The sequence below is a fragment of the Phyllobates terribilis genome, unplaced genomic scaffold, assembly GCF_046119375.1.
Source record: "Phyllobates terribilis strain yellow unplaced genomic scaffold, ASM4611937v1 Scaffold_136__1_contigs__length_4911898, whole genome shotgun sequence".
Classification (NCBI taxonomy): Eukaryota; Metazoa; Chordata; class Amphibia; order Anura; family Dendrobatidae; genus Phyllobates; species Phyllobates terribilis.
In genome coordinates this window covers 2,538,816-2,554,102 of record NW_027362896.1, presented here as the reverse complement: position 1 = coordinate 2,554,102, position 15,287 = coordinate 2,538,816, and the positions used below count along the sequence as shown (strand labels likewise).

General features: G+C 42.2%; 1 protein-coding gene across 1 annotated transcript in view; it reads right to left on the bottom strand.

Annotated features, from left to right (window-relative positions):
* Positions 1-12,623: 12,623 nt before the first annotated feature.
* Positions 12,624-15,287, bottom strand: part of LOC141204972 (uncharacterized) — a 230,552-nt gene continuing 227,888 nt past the window's right edge. The window contains exon 7 of the mRNA XM_073664013.1: positions 12,624-15,076. Coding sequence (XP_073520114.1) covers positions 13,632-15,076 — 1,445 coding nt within the window. The 3' untranslated portion in view covers positions 12,624-13,631. The remainder of the gene's footprint in view (positions 15,077-15,287) is intronic.

The following is a 15,287-nucleotide window of genomic DNA, read 5'->3' as shown; positions in this document are numbered from 1 at the left end:
TTGATCCAGTCTTAATTAAATTTAGAGGTAAACTAGGCACATGGTATAAGTTACCGTTGTCGGTGGTGGGCCGTGCTAACCTGGTCAAAATGATCTGGATGCCACAATTGCTGTATGTTCCACACAACTCCCCAATATGGATAAATCGGAGGTTTTTCTTTAAAGTCAGTCAGGAGTTTAGAAAATTAATATGGGGCAAACAGACTCCGAGAATTAAACTGGAAACATTGCAAAGAAACAAAACAATGGGAGGGCTTGCAGTTCCTAACCCATGGGTATATTATGTGGCATCTCAGCTTCAACATATTCGGGGATAGGACGACCCTGGGGGAGGGGGAGCTCAGCGTATGTTGCTACAGCATTATTTCCAATCCGATAAACTCTATGAGGTATTGGAGGCACATGAGTTTGGGACACTTGGAGGCAAAATACCGACTATGCTGTTATGTCACAAATTTTGGGGGACAGTGAAAAAATTACAAGGAATAGAAGGTGTTTCACAATTTACTTCATTATGGAAAACTCTATGGCTTCCAAATCTATACCAACTGGTGGGATTTGGCTCCTGGAGCGACAAGGGTTTAAACAGACTTAATAAGGTACTGACAGGTGATGTGATTAAGGAATTCTCACAGCTGCAAAGTGAATATGGGTTACCTCCATCTGAATTCTATAAATACTTACAATTTAGGCACGCATATTGGGCGGAAAGCATTGTTTTGGAAGGAGGGGTACCCCGAAACTCAATAATACAGAGAATAACTAATCTACACAGTTCTCGTGGACTGATCTCATTACTTTATAACATTCTCTTACACATTATGTTGACAAACCAGCTGATGCGATCAAAAGAGAAATGGGAGAGTGTAATGGGACCCATAGAGGAAAATCACTGGTCAGATATACTGGAAAGAGTTCCACAACTGTCTTTAAGTGAATCCCATAGACTATCCCATATACAGCTCTGGCAAAAATTAAGAGACCACTGAACAGTTTTCTGTTGGAAAGCATGGAAAGACTGCTGGAAAGCATGGCAAGACGCATGAAAGCTGTGATTAAAAATCATGGTTAGGCTGTGCGCCCACGATGTGTTTTTTAAGCGTTTCCGCAGCGGCAAAAACGTTGCAGAAATGCTTAAAAAACGCATGGTAGAAGGCCTGCCATGTTCCCCAATGATAATCCGCATGTGCTGTGCACATGCTGTGGAAATTTCCACTGCGGGTTATCATTGCGGAAAAAAACGCAGCACTACCAATTATTTTGCGGAAGTGCTGCGTTTTCACCGCCATAGACTTGCATTGAAACGCATGGAATAAGCATCACTGTATATGTAGATGCGCATTCCACGCGTTCCAATGTGCGGATGGCACCCAGGTGTAGAAGAGAGGAGACTCTCCTCCGGACCCGGGTACCATAGAACCTGTGAAAAAAAGAATAAAATAAAAAATACATATTGTACTTACCTTCTGATGGCCCGCGGTGCGCTCGTCCTCCCATGCCGGCAGATCGCGATGGACTGAAGGACCTGCGCTGACGTCATAGTCATGTGACGGCAGGTCCTTCAGTGCAGTGTACCGCGAGCTGCCGGCAAGGGAGAACGGACCGAAGCAAGACTCCGGGGGCCATCAGAAGGTAAGTATAGATTTATTTTTTTATTTTTAAACATTCTTTACGGTCACAGTATATAAATCCATGCTGTTTGCATGGATTTATATAGTGTGAAGTTGTCAAGCACTTTCCAAGTGATGCTAAAATCATTTGGAAAGCGCTTGTCAACCTTCATGCGGAAATACATGTGAAGAAAGCTTCACATCCGCTTGTCCCTGGCAGGAAAAACGCATGTAAAATCCGCATGCACAATCCGCATGCACAATTCGCATGCACAATTCGCATGTGTTTTTTCTGCCAGGGAGATGCAGAAACGCTCAGGAAAAATCCGGAGCATTTCAGCATTGTGGGCACATAACCTTAGTCCACCAAATATGGATTTCTGAACTGTTCCTGAGTTAAAACATGTGTAATTTGAGGTCTGAAAGCACTGTGTTTCTTTTTTAGTATTTTGACGCTTTATCATTTGCTGCAAATAAATACAAAATGTTTAGGTTTGAATTTCGGAGACAAGTTGTCAGTAGTTTATAGACTAAAATAACAATGTACATTTTACTCAAAAATATACCTATAAAGAGAAAAATCAGAGAAACTGAAAATTTTTGCCAGAGCGCTATATGTGATACACCAGGTATACAGGAAACCTCAATTCTTATTTAACATAGGATTTCGTTCAAGTCCCCACTGTCCTAGATGCAAAACTTTTTTCTTCAGAGCACCTGAATAGACCAGTGAGCGACCCCTCTTTTTTCTATTAATCAGTTTTGGGATCCCACTCCTGGGACATTGCAGCAGGTACGTGTTCACACTATTAGAAGTTTGACAGCCTTTTTTCTGACCATGTGTCCCTCCCATTCAGTCACAGGTGGTTCTAACTAGCTCTACCAGCTCATACATTGTAGGTTTAAAGCCCAAGCAGAGACATATTGTCCATACAGGCTTACAGCCCAAGAGTGGCATATCCAGTGGTAGCGTAGCGTAGTTACCCATCATACGAAGGTTACCTTGTCGTGGTTCATGGGCACACATGAATTGGCCAAATTATGCTCAAAAAAACTTCATTTTGTAAAGTGACATCAGTCTAGATACAATATTTCTTATGTATTCATGTATGGAGTGCCAAAGTTCTTTTTTGCAATTTAGATTACTTTTTTCTTCAGAGCACCCGAATAGACCAGTGAGCGACCCCTCTCTTTTCTATTAATCATTTTTGGGATCCCGGTCCTGGGACATTGCAGCAGGTACGTGTTCACACTATTAGAAGTTTGACAGCCTTTTATCTGACCATGCGTCCCTCCCACTAATTCCTTCTATTCATTCACAGGTGGTTTTAACTAGCTCTACCAACCCATACATTGAAGGTTAAAGCCCAAACAGAGACATATTGTCCATACAGGCTTACAGCCCAAGAGTGGCATATCCAGTGGTAGCGTAGTTACCCATCATACGAAGGTTACCTTGTCGTGGTTGATGGGCACACATGAATTGGCCAAATTATGCTCAAAAAACCTTCATTTTGTAAAGTGACATCAGTCTAGATACAATATTTCTTATGTATTCATGTATGGAGTGCCGAAGTTCTTTTTTGCAATCTAGATGTAAAACTAACATAGCAGATATGCTTCATATGATGTGGAACTGTCCTAACTTGGTGTCCTTTTGGAAGAGTGTTGTAGCAATGATTAACAGGGTTTATTCAATTGATGTAGAGCTTTCACCATTAGTATGTATACTGGGATATGTTGAAGATCTGACTATTGATGAGTACGGCAAAACTGTGGCGGCACGTATGTTATATATGGCAAGAAAATTGATAGCCCAAAAATGGATAGCCGATCAGGAACCTGTGATATCAGAATTTATTCATGAAGTTAACTGGCTAGTAAATTTGGAAAAAGGCATATACCTAAAAAGAAATGCTATCTCTAAATTTGACAAGATATGGGGTCTATGGATTGATGGCTCTGCTTTGACATCTAGGGAACTGAGCAGATTTCGCCTCGTCTTGTTTTGAGTTACGTTTATATGATGCCTCAAATTAAACTTCTTTGAAAATTAATTAAAATGTTATTAGTACTCCCACAAGTTATATGTAATTGGATTGACTACTGTTACTATGTTCAAATATTTGTTCATCTAATTATGCTGGTTTTGCAGAGTCGGGATATATAAATAACTCATGCGTTATGCTTCTTAAGGTTGTGGGGTGGAAAACTGTGTTTCTCCAATGTTTGTCTGATTGTTGTTGTTTTTTTCCTTTTTTTTTATTTTCTTCTTTGTGTAAATCTTTATAAAAATCAAAAAACATTTGATTTAAAAAAAAAAAGGAAATAAATAATATAATACAGTTGGAGAGGGGTGTATATCTGAAAAGACATGCATCACATAGGTTCTATAATATTTGGAAACAATTGGTGAATGTGACGGGTCTTCCCTCACCAGGTATACTACAGGATAGTGGGTTGGACCAGTTCTTACTCCTCATAGTCTAGTTCACATTAGTTATATGGCACTTTGGTATCATGGAACGAGATGACTTCCCACTCCTGCCTCTCATATCCCCCCCAGTGAGTTGGATAGAATTTTTGTGATATGACAAAAGGTAGGGGTGGTAATTTAAAATATATAGCGTAATCGCCTTCAAGACTTCTCCCGAATATTCCCCATCCTCTGTAATTCTGTGCCTCAACACGTCCAATTAGCCTCCACATCTGGACCCTTTAGACAAAACCTGAAAACCCATCTCATCAAACAAGCTTATAGCCTGCCATGACCCCGCTGCTTCCTCAACAACACTGGAGCTACTGCAACCCCCCAACCTACTGACTCCTCCACCATCCTGTAGAATGTAAGCCCGCAAGGGCAGGGTCCTCTTCCCTCTGTACCAGTCTATCATTTTTAGTTAGTTTACTGTAAGTGATATCTGTATTTGGTATGTAACCCCTTCTCATGTACAGCACCATGGAATCAATGGCGTTATATAAATAAATAATAATAATGGAAATTGATTTTGAGGTACAACTTTTTATTATCAAAACATGTTAGTGTTTGTAATTGGCAAATTTTATTAAATTTTATTTTCGGTGTCCATCTATGTTGCTACATCTATCAATGTTGTTTTGTTAATGTAAACTGAAAATATTTAATAAAAATTAACCTGATTTGGGAAAAGTGTGTCTGTAAATGCAAAGTCTGTGCCAGGGCTAAAGCCTCTCATCAAGCTCAGTGGGTTATCTCTTCCCTAATGATGTTCCGTTGCAGCCCTGGACCCACTTGTCCATGGACTGTGTCAATGATTTGCTTAACTCCGGTGGTAATACTGTCATGTGGGGGGTGGACCATTTTAGCAAAATAGTTCCTTTCGTCCCACTTCAAAACATGCAACTGCTAGGAGCTTAGGAACTTTATTCGTTTCTCATATCATTAAAGTTTATGGTGCTCCCAAAAACATAATTTCTGGTTGAGGGGTTCAATTTCTGGCTAGTTTTTGGCATAGGTTTTATTCCAGATTGGGCATCAAGCTGTCTTTTCTCTCAGTCTATCATCCTGAAACTGATGGTCAAACTGAGAGATGAACCAGTAAATAGAGCAGTATTAGGGATGTTTTGTCTCCTCTAAACAGAAAGCCTGGGCGGAATTTCTGCCCGTTACCGAGTTTCCTCTAAATAAGCATTCTTCTAAGGCTACCGGGACCTTGCCTTTTTAGCTGCAGTAGTTTTCATCCAATGTTTGGGAATTTTTCAGCATTACAATCCTCCATGCCAGAGGTGAGATTTTTTCCCCAATGAATTAAGGTCTGATGGGAGGTCGAAAGGGATCTTTGATACCTAGTGACTGGGACAAAAGAGATGCTAATCGCAGACATAGGAAGTCTTTGAGGTGGGGGGATTTTGTGTGGTTGTCCTCAAAAAATCTGCGCTTAAAGGTCACATCTAGAAAGGTAGCACCTAAATATGTAGGTCCTAATAAAATTATTAACATTTTAAATCCTGTGACAGTTAAATTGCAACTTGCTATTGGCTGGAAAATCAGATTCTTTCCATTCTTCTCGTTTAAAAAAATTTGAAGGGACACCTGGTCCTCAAAACATTGTTGAGGTTGGTCTGTGAAGCACTGTGGAATTAATGGCGCTATATAAATGAGTAAAAAAAATAAAAAATAAATTTGAAAGGGTATCAGGAGTCTGAGGTTGTGATTTGTGAGTTGTGATGATAGGGAATAAGAGGGTAACCGGTGCCGAGCTGCATGAGCCCTCTCAAATCATGAGCACTTGTGTGGGCTGCCAGTATCCAGTATGGATAATACGCCCCTGCCTATCTAGTTATCATGTGGAAAATATCTCATAGGTGCAAAAATTTCTACATTTCTGTTTATTTTCAGTCAAGATGGGGTGCAGAGTGTACTTTAATGAGAAAAAAATGAACTTTTTAGAATTTACCAAATGGCTGCAATGAAACAAAGAGTGAAAAATTTAAAGGGGTCTGAATACTTTCCGTACCCACACACACACACTGATACATTAAATTGGACCAGGTATGTCTTAATCTATAAAGGAAAGGGTTTGGTACTCATCAGAGAATGTTTCAATAGTCCGCCTCAATGTGTTTCCCCAGCAGGTTCATCAGGAGTCTTGATACAGGGATGATAATTCATAATGTTCAGCATAGTGTGCCTAATAGCCAGGTGTCCATGTTTAAATATCCCACTTCATCCAAAACCCCTCCACAGACTAGGAGACCCATTCCCATTCCTAGAGGTGAATTGTCCTAGGACATATAGAATGGAGTCTGTCTACAATAATGTACTGAGCCTGCGCTACTTCTCATGAACTAGAGGTCTGATAATGTCCATCCCCTAGTGTGCATGTGCGGAAGTGACGCGCTTTAGGCTGAAACGCCAGATAAAGTGATTGCCGCCATGCCACTCGTACCCATAACTGCGCATATCAGTAGTTATGCGCTCCACATCGGAGTGCACCTAGGGTAATTGTCAGTGATTGCGCATGCCCGGATGTGTGCGTTCACAGGGAACTGAGTAGCAATGGGTAGAGTATAAAATCCAAAAATGTAATCCAGAATGGGGCTGTATTCACTCACTTTCCTTTTTGAGGATACATCTATTATGATCACCTCCTCTCACATTGGATTTAACTACCTCAATAATACAAAAGGGGATGTCTCCGGTTTCACCTCGATGTACACTGTTCATGAGTCTTGCTAATGGGGTGTCTTGACCAGGGGTCGACAAAGTTGTTCAGAATCTAGGAGCCAGCCAAAAAATTTAGGAGCCAGAATTTTTTTGTTGACAAACTGTACATATAGACCCCCTCACACACGGCGTCTCCCCGGGGAGCACGGCCTTTGTATGTACTTACACAGGTAGCGGCCCCCCGGCCACAGCGATCCTTCCCCCCAGGGCCGGCTCCAGGTTTTTCTGGGCCCCGGGCGAAAGAGTCTCAGTGGGCCCTTTTAACACATACACGATTCATGATGCACAGATACGGCGGAGAAATAAATAAATATATATATATATATATTTATTTATTTATTACACATGGTCCAGCCTGCCCCCTCATCCTTCACATACGCAGACATATGCGTGCGCACACACGGTACGCAGACATATGCACGCACACACGGTACGCAGACATATGCGCGCGCACACACGGTACGCAGACATATGCGCGCGCACACACGGTACGCAGACATATGCACGCACACACGGTACGCAGACATATGCGCGCGCACACACGGTACGCAGACATATGCGCGCGCGCACACGGTACGCAGACATATGCGCGCGCGCACACGGTACGCAGACATATGCACGCACACATGGTACGCAGACATATGCGTGCGCACACACGGTACGCAGACATATGCGCACGCACACACGGTACGCAGACATACACATAGATAAAACAGACAAATATATATACAGTCATATACACTGACATTCACATACATGCACTCACACAGACCCATTACTAATATTTTTAATATGGGGATTGGGGAAGCCTCACTCACCTGTCCCCGGTCCAGTGTCCTGTCCAGCAGCTCCTCGGGTATGGGGCAGTGCAGGGCCCCCGGCGTGTCACAGACTTCATGGCCCTGGAACATCAGAGGGGCCCACTTGCGGTCGGGTCCGGGCCCCTCCCGCCCATCTGTGCAGGACCTCCGCTCCGACGGTGTTTGATTGCCGGCACTCCCCCCAGACATGGCCGCGCGCTGTGCGGCTGTGTCTGCTAGTAATGACGCGGCAGGAGCGACACACAAGCACAATTAAAGGTGCAGTGCCGTCGACCCTGCCGCGTCATTACTAGCAGACACAGCCGGACAGCGCGCGGCCATGTCTGGGGGGAGTGCCGGCAATCAAGCAGCGCCTGCGTCCCTGAACAGGTGCAGAGGAAGCGGCCCGGGCCCCGACAGTGAGTGGGTGGGCGGGTGTGTGGGCTAGGCGCCAGACAACATTTTCTAGGCGCCACTGGCGACCAGGCGCCTGGGTTTGTCGAGCCCTGGTCTTGACCATGGCCTATATCGTCCAAATGCTCCCCGCACCCTCTTCCTAGACTGTCTCTTGGTCTTGCCTACATAATCTAGGGGACAGGTGCAGGTGGCCATATATACAAATCCTGATGTTTTACAGTTGGGATAATCCCTCTGGAAAAAGGTTTTACCAGAGGACTAACTCGAGAAACATTCTTCTACCTAGCCAAGCCCCCTTGGGTGCAAGTTTTTTATAGAAATTATGCATTAAATGGTCCCTAATTGACCGACTCTTTCTGAAAGTTATTGTGGGAGTAGATTCCACAGCCCTCTCTGGTCCGGGTCGGCCACAAGTATATTCAGGTGCTTTTTGAGGATATTAACGATACAGTCACTCTGATTGCCTTAAGTTCCTATTACTTGTTTTATCCCATCTTTTTCTTGCTCTCTTGGTTAGGTATGGAGGAGTGTCTGTCTCTCCCGTTTTTCTACAAATGATCGTGCGGAATCCAAAATGTACTGTGCGTACCCTTCTTCCTTGAATCTGGTGTTCATGTCTATTGCCTGTATATTAAAATCTATGACATTAGAAAAGTTCCTTCTCAATCTTAAAAATTGGCCCCTGGGTATCTTTCTTGATTGGTACATCCAGGAAAGGCAACTGTTAATAATTAAACTCCGATGTAAATCTAAGGCCCACTCTATTGATGTTGAGTTCCCTGACAAATTCAAGAAATTGTTCACTCGTCTCTGACCAGATGATAACAATGTTGTCAATATATCTATACCATACCCCAATATATGGATGCCACCACTTATGATCATCCCTGAATATTGTGGTTTCCTCCCACCAGCCCAGGAATAGGTTAGCATACGAGGGGGTACAGGGGCTCCCCATCGCAGTACCCCTGAGCTAGTGGAAGTACTTCTTGTCAAAAAGAAAGAAGTTATGAGTAAGAGTGAATTTTAGAAGATCCTCCATGAAGTCATTATGTCTGCTACAGTCTACTGATCTCGATTTCAAGAAATGTCTTACTCCTCTGATACCATCCTCATGCGGTATATTACTGTACAAAGCCTCAATATCTAGTAAGGCCTGTTCCCCTACATGAATATATACATGCTCAAAGGTATACATGTAGGGGAGCAGGCAAAGGTAAAACCATTTTCCAGAGGGATTATTCCAACCTCAGGCAGTACTGTGGGAACATTACACTGTGTGGGGGCATCATACATACTGCATAAGGGGCATAATGGGGGCATTACACCGTGTGGGGGGCATCATACATACTGCATAAGGGGCATAATGGGGGCATTACACTGTGGGGGGCATCATACATCCTGCATAAGGGGCATAATGGGGGCATTACACTGTGGGGGGCATCATACATACTGCACAAGAGGCATAATGGAGGCATTACACTGTGGGGGGCATCATACATCCTGCATAAGGGGCATAATGGGCATTACACTGTGTGGGGGCATCATACATCCTGCATAAGGGGCATAATGGAGGCATTACACTGTGTGGGGGCATCATACATCCTGCATAAGGGGCATAATGGGGGCATTACACTGTGGGGGACATCATACATACTACATAAGTGATATAATGGGAGCATTACACTGTGTTGGGGCTATCTATCTAGCTATCCTTATATATATATATATTTATCTATCTACCTATTCTTATATCTATCTATCCATTTATCTATATCTGTATCTATCGATTTATTATCTATCCATATATCTATCTATCTATATATCTATTAATCTATTTATCTATCCATATATCTATCTGTCCATGTATATATTTATTTATGTATTAGCTATCGACCTATCTAATCTATTATCTATGTATCTATTTATTATCTATCATTCTATTATTTATCTATGATCTATCCATATATCTATTGACCTATCTAATTATCTATCATTCTATCTATTTATCCATATATCTATTTATTATCTATGTATCTGTGTTTATCTATCTATCCATATATCTATCTATCTATCCATATATCTATCATCTATCCATATATCTATCATCTATCCATATATCTATCTATCGATTATCTATCAGTCTATCGGTAGATGGATAGTTATATAGAGAGATAGATAAGTAATAGATATATAGATGATAGATAGACATATAGACTACTAGAAAGATAGACTGCTAGATAGATAATAGATTGATAGATAAATGGATAATAGATACATAGTTTCCAAGGGACCCCCAGAAAAAAATTGACGTAGGCTCCCCCTATAAAATCTAACCAGTAAAAGCTAAACAGACAGCTGTGGGCCGATATTAATAGCCAGGGAAGGGGAATGGATAGGCATTGCAGGAGGAGCATGATGAGATGGAGCAAGGAACTGTGCAGGGTGATGCCACACAGCCCAGCCTCATCTCATCTCAATGCGGATTGGGTGATAATGAGGAGGAAAAGGAGGAGGAACAGGAGCTGCTTTCCTGCGCTACAGATGGTAATACCCACACAACATTCATATAGTCTGTTCAGCGTGGATGGCCTGAGGAGAGGGAGAACGAGGAGGAGGACCAGGAGGAGGAGAGCATGGACAGTTGTCCTTTTGGTCAGGACAGGGAAGTCTTGCCTGTTGGCAGTCTGGCACACATGGCTGAGTTTATGTTCCGCTGCCTTTCCCGTGACCCTTTGTGTTGTATGCATTTTGGATGGCAGTAATTACAGGTTGGCCACACTTCAAGACCCACGCTAGAAGAAGAACTTGCTAACTCTCCTTCCTGTGGCGGAGAGGTGTAATAAAATGTTGCAGTACCAGAAGGCCCTTGTTGAAGAATTATTTAAAAAATTCCTATCTGAAAACGCTGGGGGCAGAGGTCACAGTTAGTTGGACAACCAAGGAGTACAGGAGAGACACAAATCCAATCCAGCAGAGGCAGGGGAACACTGTCAAAGGTGTGGGACAGTTTTCTCAGACCCTCCCAGCGCTCAGGTCCTGATGCGCGGAGTACTCTGACAAAGGAGGGAACATTTTTGGAAGATGCTGAAGGAGTACCTTGCCGACCATACCAGCCTCCTCCGTGATTCCTCTGTGCCTTATTAATATTGGGTATCCAAGCTGGACACGTGGCATGAACTGGCTCTCTACGCCTTGGAGTTCCTGGCCTGCCCTGCCGCTAGCGTTTTGTCAGAGAGGGTTTTTAGTGCCGCCGGGGGCATTATAACTGATAGGCGCATCAGTTTGTCAACTGAAAATGCTGACAGGCTAACTCTTATAAAAATGAACAAAAGCTGGATTGGGCCAGACTTCTCAACACCACCGGATGATAGCAGTGGAACATAAAGTCAAATCCAGTGTTTTTTTGGGGGGTCTACTCCCATGCACCTCTTCACACCCAGACATGGGTATTCGCTTCCTGATTTTGTCCATTTTATGTTGTACTCCTCCTTCTCCACCACCATATCACCAGGGTGAACGTGATGCAACACCCACATAATTTTTCTTAAGAGTGTTGTTTATGATGCCCATAGGAACAATTTTTTTAATGAGGACCTCCTCTACGTCTCTTTAAAGGGGTATTGGGAGTGCGTCCAATTTTTTGGCAGCCCTTGCAGACACTGCATGGGCATTACAACTATAGCAGACCCACTCCTTAATAATGGGAACAACAAAGCATAGCCGGCTGATGGCCCTCTAACAATAGTGAGGGACGACTGCTGGCCCTCTAACAATAGTAAAGGCCGGCTGATGGCCTTGTAAAAATAGGCTTTGTGACTTTCACAGTTCCTCCTTCATAAATGAAACAGGATGTGTCTGATCATGTCTCACACACCACATGACCAGATAAGGTAATAAAATGTTAAAATGACATTTACCGGTGAATATATTTTTCACCGTTGAAGGCAATGCAAAAGTGAAAAACGCATCAAAAACAGTACGTATAAACATAACCCAAGGTGTCGAGGAGCATTTTTGGTTTTGGTTATTTATTTTGCCTTATATACAAGTCATTACCCTAGAAAGAATGTTCCTTAACATTTTTTCCAGTAAAATCAATTTTGGATTCATTTTTGTATGTTTTATTGTGAGTCTGTAAAAGTGGCGTAATACTCTGACATTGTTCACAGCAGTGGCCTGGGAGTCAGAGATGCTTCCAGGGGTCTTGCCCATGCTGTTCCCATATCATTTGAGCACTGTTCCCATCAATTTGGCCAATTTTTAGGCCCCCTCCAGACCTCTGGGGGAGGGGGGGGACCGCCTAAAAATACTCGAGTTTCCCATTGACTTATATTGGGCTCATTGCTTGGGTCGATTGATTTGCTCGATCCGAGCAATGAGCACCCGAGCATTTTAATGCTCACCCATCAATAGGCTCTATACATCCCAACCCCCCTTCTTTTTTAATCCTCTGGTTCATTCACTCTTCTCCGTGGCACGCCAACATCACATCACTCACACCAATTTTGATACTTTGATTCTGTGACTTCTAGCCCGACTTACTTACTGATATTTTTACATCATGCTATATTTATTTTTGGATGAAACTTATCACCACAAACGTGCATTTTATTATTATTTTCTCAATTTCATTCATCTTATAAACAATATGTAATTATATATTTTGAAATGTTTTATAATTTCTTCTTAAATTATTTACAATGTTAAACTGCCCAAGATGAACTTTCACATATCATGTGTTCTTTTTTGGCTACACATTTTTTCAAATTCACCAGTGTATATACTGTATATGGCTGCGTTCTGTCACTTGGCATATGTTTATTTGTCATGAGTCGCTAGTATGCTTCTTCAAAACGCTTAGACAATAAAAAAAAGCATATTATTCTAGTGTGGAACTGGATTTACTGTTATCTACTAGCAGCACGGATTTTCAACTTTTCTTTCCTTTCCACATACTACTGGTTTGGGCCAGATCCTGGACCATCTGGGTTAAATTTTCCAAGTGATCACAGAGTGTACGAACTGGATCCATTGGTGGGAAAAAAAGTATCGGCCAGACGTAATGTCACTCATAGACAGGCAGTGAGGCAGGGTAGTCAAACATTCTGAGGTCAAATACCAAGAAAGCACATAGAAAACTAAAGTGAAAAGACAAAGGTGAAGTCAAGTCATGATCTGAGGTCAGAATACCAGGAAGATAGCGGATCAGAGCAAATAGGCTAGACAAAGAAATTGTCAGAACTACGTCCAAGGTCAGACAGCAAAGGATAAACAATCAGAGCATTGAAATACAAGACAAACCACTGAGCAGATGGTAAGTCTGGCAGAGGTCTGAGAAAGAGAGCTCAGCTAAGTAATTGGGTAATCACCTGGAACAGTGAACACCTGAAAGAAGCTCAGCACCTCTCAGACTCAGATTGGACAGCTGAGCTGTCCATCAAAGCACCGACAGCTGAGCACACCCCGCACCAGAATGAACGACTGAGGTATCAGTCACAGCGTCCAAGACACTCTGAGCGGAGGAATCGTGACACTCTGATGTTTATTAAGCTGATGTTTATTAAGAGTTGATTATAGTGTAAAACATTTCCCACATTAAGAACATGAAAAAGGCTTCTCTCCTGCGTGACTGCTCTGGTGACTAAGAAGAGAGGATCTCTTCACAAAACATTTTCCACATTCTGAACAGGAAAAAGGCTTCTCCCCTGTGTGAGTTCTTTGGTGCATCATAAGATTCCATTTATGGTTAAAATACTTCCCACATTCTGAACAGGAAAAAGGCTTCTCCCCTGTGTGGTTTCTCTGGTGCGCAACCAAATCTGATTTCTGGTTAAAACATTTCCCACATTCTGAACATGAATACGGCTTCTCCCCTGTGTGAGTTCTTTGGTGTATCATAAGATTCCATTTATGGTTAAAATATTTCCCACATTCTGAACAGGAAAAAGGCTTCTCCCCTGTGTGAGTTCTTTGGTGTATCATAAGATTCCATTTATGGTTAAAATATTTACCACATTCTGAACAAGAAAAAGGCTTCTCCCCTGTGTGGGTTCTCTGGTGACTAACAAAAACTGATTTCCGGTTAAAACATTTCCCACATTCTGAACAAGAAAAAGGCTTCTCCCCTGTGTGCGTTCTCTGGTGAATAGCAAGATCTGATTTCTGTTTAAAACGTTTCCCACATTCTGAACAGGAAAAAGGCTTCTCCCCTGTGTGGGTTCTCTGGTGACTAACAAAAACTGATTTCCGGTTAAAACATTTCCCACATTCTGAACAAGAAAAAGGCTTCTCCCCTGTGTGCGTTCTCTGGTGAATAGCAAGATCTGATTTCTGTTTAAAACGTTTCCCACATTCTGAACAGGAAAAAGGCTTCTCCCCTGTGTGGGTTCTCTGGTGACTAACAAAAACTGATTTCCGGTTAAAACATTTCCCACATTCTGAACAAGAAAAAGGCTTCTCCCCTGTGTGGGTTCTCTGGTGGCTATCGAGATGCGCTTTCCGGTTAAAACATTTCCCACATTCTGAACAGGAAAAAGGCTTCTCCCCTGTGTGGGTTCTCTGGTGGCTATCAAGATGCGCTTTCCGGTTAAAACATTTCCCACATTCTGAACATGAAAATGGCTTCTCCACTGTATGAGTTCTCTGGTGACTAACAAGATCTGATTTCTGGTTAAGACTTTTCCTACACTTGGAAAAAGAAAATCTATTCTCTTGTGTGTGGATTTTTTGATCTTTAAGAAAAGATTTTTCAATGGGAAAACTATTTCCATATTCTGAATGTGATAATGGCTTCTTTGCTTTAGGAGCAGTTCGCTTTTTAATGCTTATTTTGTGACTTTGATTTTCCTTAGTAGTCGGTAATGAATCAGAAGACAGGACCTGTTTCAAAGGATCAGATGACAGATCTTTGCTGTGAAGGGATGATGGTATATCTGCAGTAATGGCATTCATTTCAATTGTATCCTGTGGGATCTCAAGATCATCTGATTTAAAAATTGAAGATGTCAGCTGTCCCTCTGACTTCCTGGTACAGTCATCTGCTAAGAATAAAACCAATTATTACTTTTGAATAAAATATCCTTGAGTTTTATATTTTTGAGCATTTCTACTTAGACTGTCTGTAAAAAACTGAACTATTCACCAAGACAATGACAGGTCACAGTATAATAAAACCTCATAGGATGAACCAGTAGAGCGTGGTGTTCAACTGTTTGTTCATTCTGCCTCCAAAATATGGAATAAAAAGTCACC